General features: G+C 34.1%; 1 protein-coding gene across 1 annotated transcript; it reads left to right on the forward strand.

The window, feature by feature from the left end:
• Nucleotides 1-5,414: 5,414 nt before the first annotated feature.
• Nucleotides 5,415-8,488, forward strand: spartb (spartin b). Its single transcript, NM_001045451.1, is given in 2 exon segments — nt 5,415-5,522; nt 7,284-8,488. A coding segment is annotated over 1 exon segment (810 nt). The 5' UTR covers nt 5,415-5,522; nt 7,284-7,285; the 3' UTR covers nt 8,096-8,488.
• Nucleotides 8,489-11,637: the final 3,149 nt, after the last annotated feature.

The raw sequence follows: 11,637 nt of genomic DNA on the forward strand, positions 1-11,637 counted from the left end.
TTGTGTTCAGAGCAGAGATTCCAATATTCTGAAAGTTACAATAAATAATCTGAATGTTTGAGCTAAAACTACATTCTGGAGACACAAAAGACTTCTCTGAAATCTTGAAAATGTGGTAAAATAGATGTCCTTTAAAGTACAATACAAATGCACATTTAGTACCATTATTCACACTAATGTTTGGAGAGTATAGGAAAAAGTTTGGAAACCCTTATACATATAAAACCCTTTACTCATCATGAGGCAATTGAAAATAACAGATTATTGTTATTATATAATGTAATATTTACGTCTCATTCTACTATACATTATGTTAGTTCAATAATGCATTTTACTTTATTATTATTATTATTTTTTTTATTATATACTTTAATAATAATAATAATAAATATATAGATTATAGAACAATACCAATAGCCTTTATTAATCGAGCGAAGTCCTATATTTACATGACCCTCGACCTAAAATACATTTTATTGGCTATTAAAATAACCTCCTTTCAACTTAAACTGCAGCTTGTAGTTTGTTTTGTCTGTGGGAAGCACAGTGTTTTGTGCTGTTCAGCTGGTCGGTGGATGCCGTTGCTAATGTTAACCACAAGGCTGTTTAAATGCGCAGTAATGTATGAAGCAGATGTGTCCAATGCACCTTGAGAACTCCGCGAGCGTCGCCAAATATCTGTCCGACTGTCTCAAAATCTCAGGTCTTGAGTATTTTCCCCTGCCTTTATCTGTGGAGAAACACAGCCAGAGGTTTTCTCAGCCTGAAGTTTATGCATACCTCTATCTCCAGGTGTTTTCCAGTGTACTGTACGTCCAGCAGCGCAAAGCTAAACACGGACTGAGTGGACTCAAACACCCCGTCACTGCTGGAGGTTAACATGTGCATACAGCGCCCTCTGTCGGTCAGAGGCTATATATTATAACAGTGATTCTCAAACTTTTTTCAAGTAACGTTGCCACCTCAGAAAAAAAAAAATGTCTCTCCAAGTACCACCATAGCAGTATTGAAATACAGAAGCGTAGTAGGCCCAATGAAGCAGCTACAGCTCTGTACAGTTTAAAAACGAGGCAGATTCATTCCTGTTATCAAGCATTATATTGTCAGCCACTTTAAACATCATTGATAGTTTGAACATTAACAATGTACTGTGCTTATATGTAAAAGTATGATAGGTTACTGTTCTTAAAAAGTACAAAAAAAAAAAAAAAAAAACTCCTGTACTTAAATGTAAAGTTTTAACGTATAGTAGCCTATTTATCAACAGTTGGTAATATAGGCTATATGTCATTATATTCGTATATAAATAATTTTTGATACAATTTTAAACATATGTAGCATGCACATATGACATATTTGATTCTTCTGCGTACCACTAGAAGGAAGCCCGTGTACCACAGTTTGAGCACTACTGTATTATAATATGGGCTCTGTGCACAGCTAAAGCCAACGATCTTTCAGTTAAAGCTTAATTTGACTATTTTCAATTTCACAAGGTTGTTTTTACAGCATAGATGTTGTAATGTAATCACAATACATTCAGTTAAATAGACTTCAGCATTCATTTAGTTGTTCAAGCATAAAGCGAGATGAAAGACAGTTGTAACCCCTAGCGCCGTCAGTAGCAACAAACTAGCGCAGAAATTCTATTGAAAATACTGAGATAAAACAAACTGTCATATTTTAAAGACATGGTAGGGGAAATGGAATTTAATGCAGTGCTTCTTTTCTGATCTGAGACCCATTTCATATTGTATATCTATTGTATATATATTGGCAGTGAAGATGCTGATTTTTAAGAAAATTAGATCTTAAACATGACAACTTTATAATGGAAAGTCAATGGAAAGTTGCATATAGCCCATTGGTTATAGACCAGGGGTGCCCAAACTTTTTCTTTTGATGGGATAAAAACCTGATTGAGGGTAGTGGGCCGAAGGTAAAAATACCAAACTGTAATACATTAAAGTTTCTATTAGTATTTTCCTAATTTATTTCCTAATATTTGAAAAAAAACAACTACAAAACATTGGTTTAAATTATATTAACTATATAATGCAGTATATTTAAAAATGTATATAATACACTTATTACAGTAAAAACTTAAACAGTCCCATTAATAAAACGATGAAAAATAGTTAAAATATATATATTTTAAATTGAATAATAAAAAAAAACAATCACACAGTTCAATGCTGAATGCACTAAGCTGTACTTGCCTTTGCTTTGATTTGCATGCTGATTTCTTGTGCATTGCTCTCTATCTGTCAAATGACAGTATTTATATAAAAAAAAAAATCTGAATCATTTACAAAACAAACAAGCAAAATGTTACATCAAATGCTGAAATGACTTTTTATGATAATTGCCCATTCTTCCTCTCTTCCCATCGTGATGGTGGGCCAAATCTAAGTTTAGCATGGGGGTTGATGTGGTGATGTCACATTTCCTGCTTGTTATCAAGCTATTTTAGAACTATAACAAGAGGCAGTTCAATCATAACTTAACCTTAAAACAACCATTATAACAATATGTATCAATATGTGGACCTTTTTGGATTCTCAGCTATAAAAATTGAATATGTAAAACAGGAAATAAGTTACAATTGTTAGTGTTTACATCCCTCAATATGCAATTTTTTTCTATCTGGTATGCATGCTGATATCAGTCATTAACATACAGCATATATTTTACTATACTCTGCTGAATGAATGAACAAATGAGTGCTTCATGAGAAAAATCTTTTTTCAGGTTGTCTACTTAAATTTTTTTTATAAAGAATTTGTGCTTTAGGGCGACATGGTGGCGCAGTGGTTAGCACTGTCCCCTCATAGCAAGAAGGTCGCTGGTTTGAGTCTCGCCTTGGCATTTCTGTGTGGAGTTTGCATGTTCTTTCTGTGTTTGCGTGGATTCCTCTGGGTGCTCTGGTTACCCCTACAAGTCCAAAGACACGTGGTATAGGTGAATTGAATAAACTAAATTGACCGTATAGTGTATAAGTGTAAATGAGTGTGTATGGGTGTTTCCCAGAACTGGGTTGCATTTGTTTTATTAATACAACAAAGATTACTATCCTGTGAAACATACCAAAAAAAAAATAATACAATAAAACAAAAGTGTGCTAAAAAACTAAATGTATGATCTTAATAACCTTAATACATATTAAAATGATATTTATGATATTTTTTTACATCTGAATTGATTAAAAATAATGTAAAATATAAGAAAAAATTAATAAATGTAATTAATTTTATTTAAGATAAATAGTTAGACAGCATGAGAAAGATGAAATATATTAACCTCTTTTTTTAATAAAAAATATGGATAAATAAAGAAAAATGAAGGAAAATACTATTTCACTCTTGCTACATCATAGTTTAATGGCTATTTATTGTGTTACTTTTATCATTTGCTTATAATTAATTGTGATTTTTGTTTGCGTGCAAAGAATTATCTTTACACCTAAAACTGTCTGGCATTAATCTGTTTACATAAACACAAACATCTCAAAGTTCAAAAGCACATGATGATTTTTATAAATTGCTGCTTTTCATTTTGAACATTTTGAAAACAAATAGACAGAAAACAGCTTTTAGTTATTGATCCAATTAATTATAAAAGAGAGAAAAACATGCTCTGGAAATTTATTAGCCTTTCAAAGGCTGCATGAAATTCCTTCCTTTACAAATTAAAACCTCCTTACAATAACTCCATGTGTTAAAAACAACATTTGTGGCTAATAAATGTGAGAAATGAAACGTGTAATTTAGAGGGAGATTGAGAAATGGATAATCTACAGTTAAATGTACTGGAATGAGGAGTGGTTAACATTGTTAGCTTTACCTGTAAACACTTTTTAGTTGCTTTAATATTTTTTATTATTCATGAAAACTGTGTACAGTATATACACAGACAAAAAAACAGAACAAAAAACAAAACATAATGAGGGTTGCTTTATAACAATTACAGTTATATTATTTATTCATTCATTTTCGTTTCGGCTTAGTCCCTTTATTAATCTGCGGTCGCCACAGCGGAATGAACCGCCAACTTATCCAGCATTTGTTTTACGCAGCGGCTGCCCTTCCAGCCGCAACCCATCTCTGGGAAACATCCACCACACCCACTCACACTCATACACTACAGACAATTTAGCCTACCCAATTCAACTGTACCACATGTCTTTGGACTGTGGAGGAAACCAAACCACCTGGAGGAAACCTATGCAAACGCAGGGAGAACATGCAAACTCCACACAGAACAGACAACTGACCCAGCCGAGGCTCGAACCAGCGACCTTCTTGCTGTGAGTTGACAGCACTACCTACTGCACCACTCCGTTGCCCTAATTTATATAACAATATTTTATTATTTATTAATAAATATAATATCATTTAATATAAATTTATATTTAAAAATAATACACAATTCTTTTTTAACACATTTCTGAACATAATACTTTTGATAACTCATTTCTAATAACTGATTAATTTTATCTTTGCCATGATGACAGTACCGGTAAATAATATTTTACTAGATATTTTTCAAGACACTTCTATACAGCTTAAAGTGCCTTTTAAAGGCTTAACTGGGTAAATTAGGTTAAATAGGCAGGTTAGGGTAATTAGGCAAGTCATTGTATAATGATGGTTTGTTTTGTAGACCGTAAAAAAAAATTAGATTAAAGGGGCCTATAATTTTGTCCTTAAAAAATTTTGTCCCCAAAATTAAAAAAAAAAAACAAGACTTTCTCCAGAAGAAAAAACATTATCAGACATGCTGTGAAAATTTCTTTGCTTTGTTAAACATAATTTGGGAAATATTAAAAAATAATAATTATAATTCAAAGGGGGGCAATATAAAGTAATATAAAATGATAATCAATTTAATTAATAACTTGGGGGTCTAAGTTTTTAGAGTTACCGAAACAATTACATTAAATTAAATAAATAAATATAAATATGTTTTTTTATATACTGAAGTTCCAACATTTGAACAAATATAGAGAAATCAGCCTTGCATATTTTGGAATAACTTCAGTCAGAAAAAAAATGTTGGGTGAAGTTAAGTAATATATTAAGCCTAACATAACACATACGTTCACATTACAGTACTCAAAAATGATCTAAGTCTAAGAAACAAATTTGCTTTCTTTAAAAAAGTAACTTTTTTATTTATAATTTTTTTTTTTTAATTGACGCAAGATTGCAATGTATAACTTATAAAAGTAACTTTACCCAACACTGGTCCCAAAATAAAGACTTTAAATTGACGTTTTAACAAACTTAAAGCCAACAATGCCAGAACTAGACTGATCTAACCAATCAGGAACCTCAGAAAGCCACATGTGATCGAAAGCGGTAGTGGACGCGCTGCAATCTGCATCGATAGTAAACTTCTTCAGTCAGTCACGCAGTAGACAAGCAGGAGTCGGGCAGCTGCTCGGCTGTCAGAGAGCTGAAGCTGTTCAGTCAACAAACCCGGAATTGCTTTATATTTCACTTCATTTATCACATCTCCTGGTGAGTTATCATATTAGAAATGCGTTGATAAGTGCTTTAAATACAACTGACGTAAACAGTAAGAGTTAAAGGATAACGTGTGTGCGTATTGAAAGGGTGTTAGCTAGTACAATGTTTGATTCTGTAGGGTTAATACTTAATAGGATTCTCGTGTTTCAAGATTCACTCGATAAACTGCTAGCTGGCCTCTTTTTACTGTAAGTCTGAATGTCATTAGTCAATGTTAAGCAGGTGTTTTGTTTGTAAATCCTCATTGTATGATACGCTCGTGGTTGATTACGTCAACGTGAGCTGGCCAATGGTAAATTGAGGTAAAGTTGGTTTTATATTCACACATTCAGGCTTTCTTCCTAATAATATAATTTCAGAAACGTAACGTTATTATTTATAAATAATAAATAGTGAAATCAAATTAGGAGCCAATGACTAGAATAGCATTGTTTACAGTCAAATAAGTAGTGCTAATGTTGTTTTACGTCATTCTTACATGTGATTTCAGACCCAATATTCAAAGTAACGTTACCATGGTAAACAATATATGGAGCAAATTACAAGCTATCACTGAACGAATGTGCGAAAATAAAATCACATTTTACCTCAATTAATAATTCAAGGCCTGGAAACAAGTGTCAGAATAGGTGTTCAATCAAAAGTTATGAAATTTGGTACGCTGATAGAGGAAATTTGGAACCTCTCAGGAACCTCAAATTCTCTAGCGCTACCACTTGTCCAAAGTTGCTTATTTTAAATGCCAATAACTTGTGAACTGTAAGTTGCAGAATCAAAATTAGTTTTCCCCGAATCATGACTTTTGTCAATTAAAACTGACACAAAATAAATAAAAAAAAATGTAAGGTTTTTTATATTGTTAATAGTGTTTTTTCAAACTCGTCCTAGATGTTTCATTCAATTTTAACCAAAATTGGGTCAGATCATCACTAGACCATGCTGGCATGCTGGATTACTCAAATATTCTGGATTAACAGAAAATTAAAATCATTAGAAAGCATGCAAAAATATCTCTGCAATGCTTGGTTCTTTAATCTGAATTTTGTGTGTAATGAATGATGTCATGTGAAAACAATCTGTTTACACCAAACTTGGTGTGTTATGACAACTATGATTTGAGGTTGCCTGCACAGTGCTACCTAGTGGCCAGCAGATATTAAAAAATGGCTATTTCCGCTTGTATCTCATCTACGTTTTAGCTAAAATAAAAATAAAAAGTGTCTCATTACAATCAGAGTGAAATTCTAAGTCAAATTATATCTTCCCATGTTCGCCATTTTGGGCGTCAGTTATTTAGAGTTTTGCCAAAAAAAGCTATATTTTACGAACACATTGAACGTCACTTTAATTCCCTTAAAGTGCTCAAAAGTTCCAGAGCAGCATCATCTTGTGGCCAAAAGTTGTAAAGAAAAATGCTAATAACTTCTGCATTGTTGACCTCATTGTCATGAGATTGATCTTGATATATTTCTTAGATAGTTTTGCAAACATTGATACCAGATTGTCCATAACTTCCTGTTCGCCATTTCGATTTAGTTTGAAAATATACATTTTCATACTCGTTTGTCCAATTTCAACAGATTTGCCTCAGATCATGCTCAGGCCATGCTGACAAAAAGTTATATTTAAAGAATATAAAATATAGCACATTACAGGAGAAAATCATGTACTTGTGTGGCATAGAAACAGTCCTGACTTGTGTAAAGATGCCATATTAAAACACTTTGACTGCCTTCTTACTTGTCTTTTCAGTCATGGAGCAAGCAAAGCAAGATCGATTTGATCACGCCAGGCTGCAGGTGATCAAAGATGGCTACGAGAAGGCATTTGAATGCATCAATACAGGATTGAACGAGGATGAAGCTGGGCACAAAGAAGAAGCTCTCAAACTGTATCAACAGGGGCGGCAGCACCTCCTCAGGGCTATCAGTGTGCCCTCGCAGGGCGTCGAGTGTGTGGGTCCATCCTGGGAATCAGCTAGACAAATGCAACATAAGATGCAGGAGACCCTCAGCAACATCACCACCCGTCTAGCCATATTAGAAACTACTCCGGCTCCAAACGAAGTCTCGAATGGCACAGCAGCTGCTCAGAAACTCTACCCTGAAGTCCCAAAGGTGATGCCACAGAGGCCAACACCACCCCAAACCATCAACGGCAGGGTCGCAGGGGCTTCAGGTGGGCAGACGTCTCCTACAGTGCAGCCCAATATATTATGCGAGCAGCCCCCTGCATACACCCCTCAAGCTGCTGACGGACACCTGACCATTTCCTATGGCACAGATTCAGGCGAACTCTCTGTGGTTGGCGATGAGTTTTACAGTCAGACGTCTAATTCTACACCTGCTGGGAGTAGTCTGGGGGAGGATGGAGAGGAACTGTTTTTTCTTCCTCAAGGGGTGCAGATTTTTTTTGTCACCCCTGAGGGGCACGTGAGCGCTCCTTCGTACCCAGGGTACCTGCGAATCGTGAAGTTCACCAGTGAGCACTCAGAAAGGATTCCCAACAGACCACCTGCCTTTCTCCAGGTAAGAATTTACAAAAACAGTCCCTGTTTGGATCAATGGAAAAAATAAATCCACAAGCTAATGTATTGACATTTAAGATTACTATTATCTGGCAATTGTATAAAGCTATGTGTTCCTATTTATATCAATATCATATAATGTGACATTATTTAGCATTTTTGTTGATGTCACATTTAAGCACTGTTTTCCAATTGGGGTTAACCCTGTAAGACCCAAATGTAGAAAATAAAATGAGCAGTTTTCTTTGACATCTCAGATATTGTTTTAGGGGGTCTCTGATGTAGGAATTAAATATTTTTTTTTACATTTTGGTAAGTTTTTAGGGAAATGTTGTAATATTGCAACGTTGGGCCTAGTTGTGAGATGAATTTCTGTATTTGTACTCGCTTTGTCTGAACAGGTACTGTAAATAGAGCCTTTAAGCATTCATTTGCAGGGTTATTCAATTACTTAGCCCCATAGCACTATATATCATAAATAATAATCACACAACAATTATATTTTTTATGAATAAGCATTTATGAATAAAAATATTTAGAAAACATATTTGGTCACGTTTAATGTGGTTTGAATGTGTTTACTTGCAGTGATAGTCCCTAAAACTATGGCTGTTTCTCAATATGCGTTCTTCAGCGGTCTTGCGTCCGCGTGTGCTCGTGTAACGTCATCATCAGCTGCCAAAGTTCAGTTCCAATACTTAAGACCCCAAGAACAGAGGACGCGTGAAACTTCCTGGATGTGTTCTTGATATCGAGAACGCATCGATGCAGACTTGAGCACCGATCTTGCTCTAGAAGTCATTGCAACTGGAGGTGGGAAGCGCAGCATTTTATTTAGATTAATTATTAAATTCAGAGATATTTTCACTTATTTCCTCAGGAGTTTCCCTAAATGAAACAGTGAATATAAACATTAAAATAAACATCTTAATAAAGGAATAAACACATTAAGGGTGATTGTTTGCTGAAATTCGTATTAAAATCTGTTTTATTTATATTGTGCATCGCATATTTATAATGTTTTTAAGCATAGTATCTATTTTGAAAAGGGGAAAAACAATAAATCGCTGTATGAATGCTGTAATGTTTAAATAATTTTCCATTAAAAACCTGTGAAGGTCAAGTGACCATCAGGAGGAATGCAGCATCTCATTCCTCAGAGAACGCGTTCTCTGTTCTCTTGATCTTCCGAGTTCGTTCTTCCGAGGACACCTGTCAAGATCGCTCTCCACAAGAAGGCAAGTCCGGTCTCTGCATTCTTGGAATTGAGAAACAGCCTATGACTTTTTATCTGAAAAGCACAGGCGACACAGGTGAAGTAGTTTTCTGCATAGATCTGGTTGTTGTGACCCTCTGGAAATTTGAAGGGGAACTTCATCACATAAATCTAAATTAACTGTCAAATAAAACGTCATTTTAAGCAGAAGAGACTTATTTTAAAAACATTAAAAGTTCCAATTCTGATGTTACCTAAAATGCTGCAATTGCATTTTTTTTGCCATGCATTTACCTAAAACATAAAAATATGTTTATTCAAAAATTATTTGATTTGCCATCAGATGTCTTCCGCATAAATAAGTACATCGCTTTTGAAAATGGATTTTTGTAATAATTTCCCAGTGAATATGGACAATATTTAGAGCATTTAAACACCTTACCAGAGTACTACTGTCTGGCATATGTATACAGCTATGAGTTCCTATATATATCATTATTATTATATTTAATCTGACATTATTTAGCAATTTTATTGACGTAACAATTAAGCACTTTTTTCCAATTAAGGTTAAGACATAAATATAATTTAACTGTCATATAAAATGTCATTTTAAGCAGATGGGACCTATTTTAAAAATATAAAAAAGTTCCAATTCTGCAGACGGGTGATTGACAAAAACTGGAAATCATTCAGTAGACCTCCGATCTTTGAGTGGATCTTAGGGTTAGGGCGACTTACAGCTTTTGAAAAGATGTACAGTTTGCATGAAAGGATTGAAATTTATTTTGATGAACGGGGAATATTTCTCAATTTCTGTAACTCATAATGCTAGCAAACATGTCATGAGATAAAATAATAATTAAGGTTTTGATGTTAGCAACCCCCACCCTCTTTTTGTGTTTTGTTTTTTGTCTTGCATGTTCTGTATGTATGTATTTTGGTTTAGTTTATTTACTCAATTTATGTGACGTTATTTATTTATTTATTCCTCTGCGTAAAACATACTGAATAAGTTGGCGGTTCATTCCACTGTGTTGTGACCCCAAATGAAGGGACTAAGCCGAAAAGAAAATGAATAAATGAAAGTTTATCAAATAGAAATGTTCAACACATTTTTAAACATAATAGCTTTTAATAACTAATTCCTAATTACTTTTTGTCTTTTAGTTCACTATGATGACATCATGTTCTTCAAGATAGTAGTATTACAATTTAAAATACAGTTTTTGGGTGAATCATGGCATACTTAAGGCAAATTTGGGCTCATAGACATGAACATAATCATGTTGTTCAATTCCTGGCATTTGGATAGAATGGGCAAGTAGTGTTGTTTTCAACTCTTGGTGTCCTGTAACCTACTTTCACAAGGGTTTGTCTGACCCTAGTGCTCTTAAGTTGGTGTTGCCCTTAATGAGGACAGCCTCGTACACTATTTCTTAACAGTGTCATGTGAGTGTATGCTCACCACTTTCATCCAATAGGCTTTCACTGAGTGATGTCATCCTGAAAAAGCCCCGGTCATCCGGTGGTACAGAATGAAGTTTATCACCTGATGGTAATTTCCTGAATTATTCATCTTCATGACAGACAGTATATAAACAACCTGGTATAACACACTACTTTGTACACTTTGAACACCACTCTTCTGTCATTTTGTGAAAACATTTGATAATATTGTGACAAGAGTACACTTTGAACACCACCCTGATTTTGTTTGCGATAATGCTAGATAAGATAACTAATGTAAACACACAATTCTGAGATCATTACATTATGAGGTAATTGTATAGAATTTCTATACTGAATAGTAGTAATGCAAATACCGTACCATCGACCTGTGTCCTAATATAAAGAGCACCGTCTCTTAACACAGGCATTGAGGTCATAGATTGGCTGTGTCATTAAGCTGAATAAAGAAAATCCAGTTGCTGCGCTGTAGGCTTTGCCTGTAATCCAATTTAATGCTAGTAGTCATGAGGACGAGAAGAATGAATCGGATTGCTTACAGTAGCTGTCCACTGTCTCAACTTTAGGAGGAAATCCAGACCTGCATGTCACATCCTAATCCTCTCTGGAGAGAGTGTAGGGAAAGCAATATGCATTTGTGACTCACTCCATTACAAGTTAATCCATTACATATTTGTGGAAAACAAATAATCAGAAGGTTGGATCTTGTAAGGCTTCTTTGAGTATTGGATTATGGCTGGTTTAAAATCCATAGCTCTGAATTAATATTTTAAGTTACACAAAAATAAATTTAAAATGCTTAAAATGAAAGTTTATATATATATATATATATATATATATATATATATATATATATATATATATATATATATAAAGTCTGCAATAATCAAAAC

This window comes from Danio rerio, chromosome 15, assembly GCF_052040795.2.
Source record: "Danio rerio strain M-AB ecotype USA chromosome 15, GRCz13ab, whole genome shotgun sequence".
NCBI lineage: Eukaryota > Metazoa > Chordata > Actinopteri > Cypriniformes > Danionidae > Danio > Danio rerio.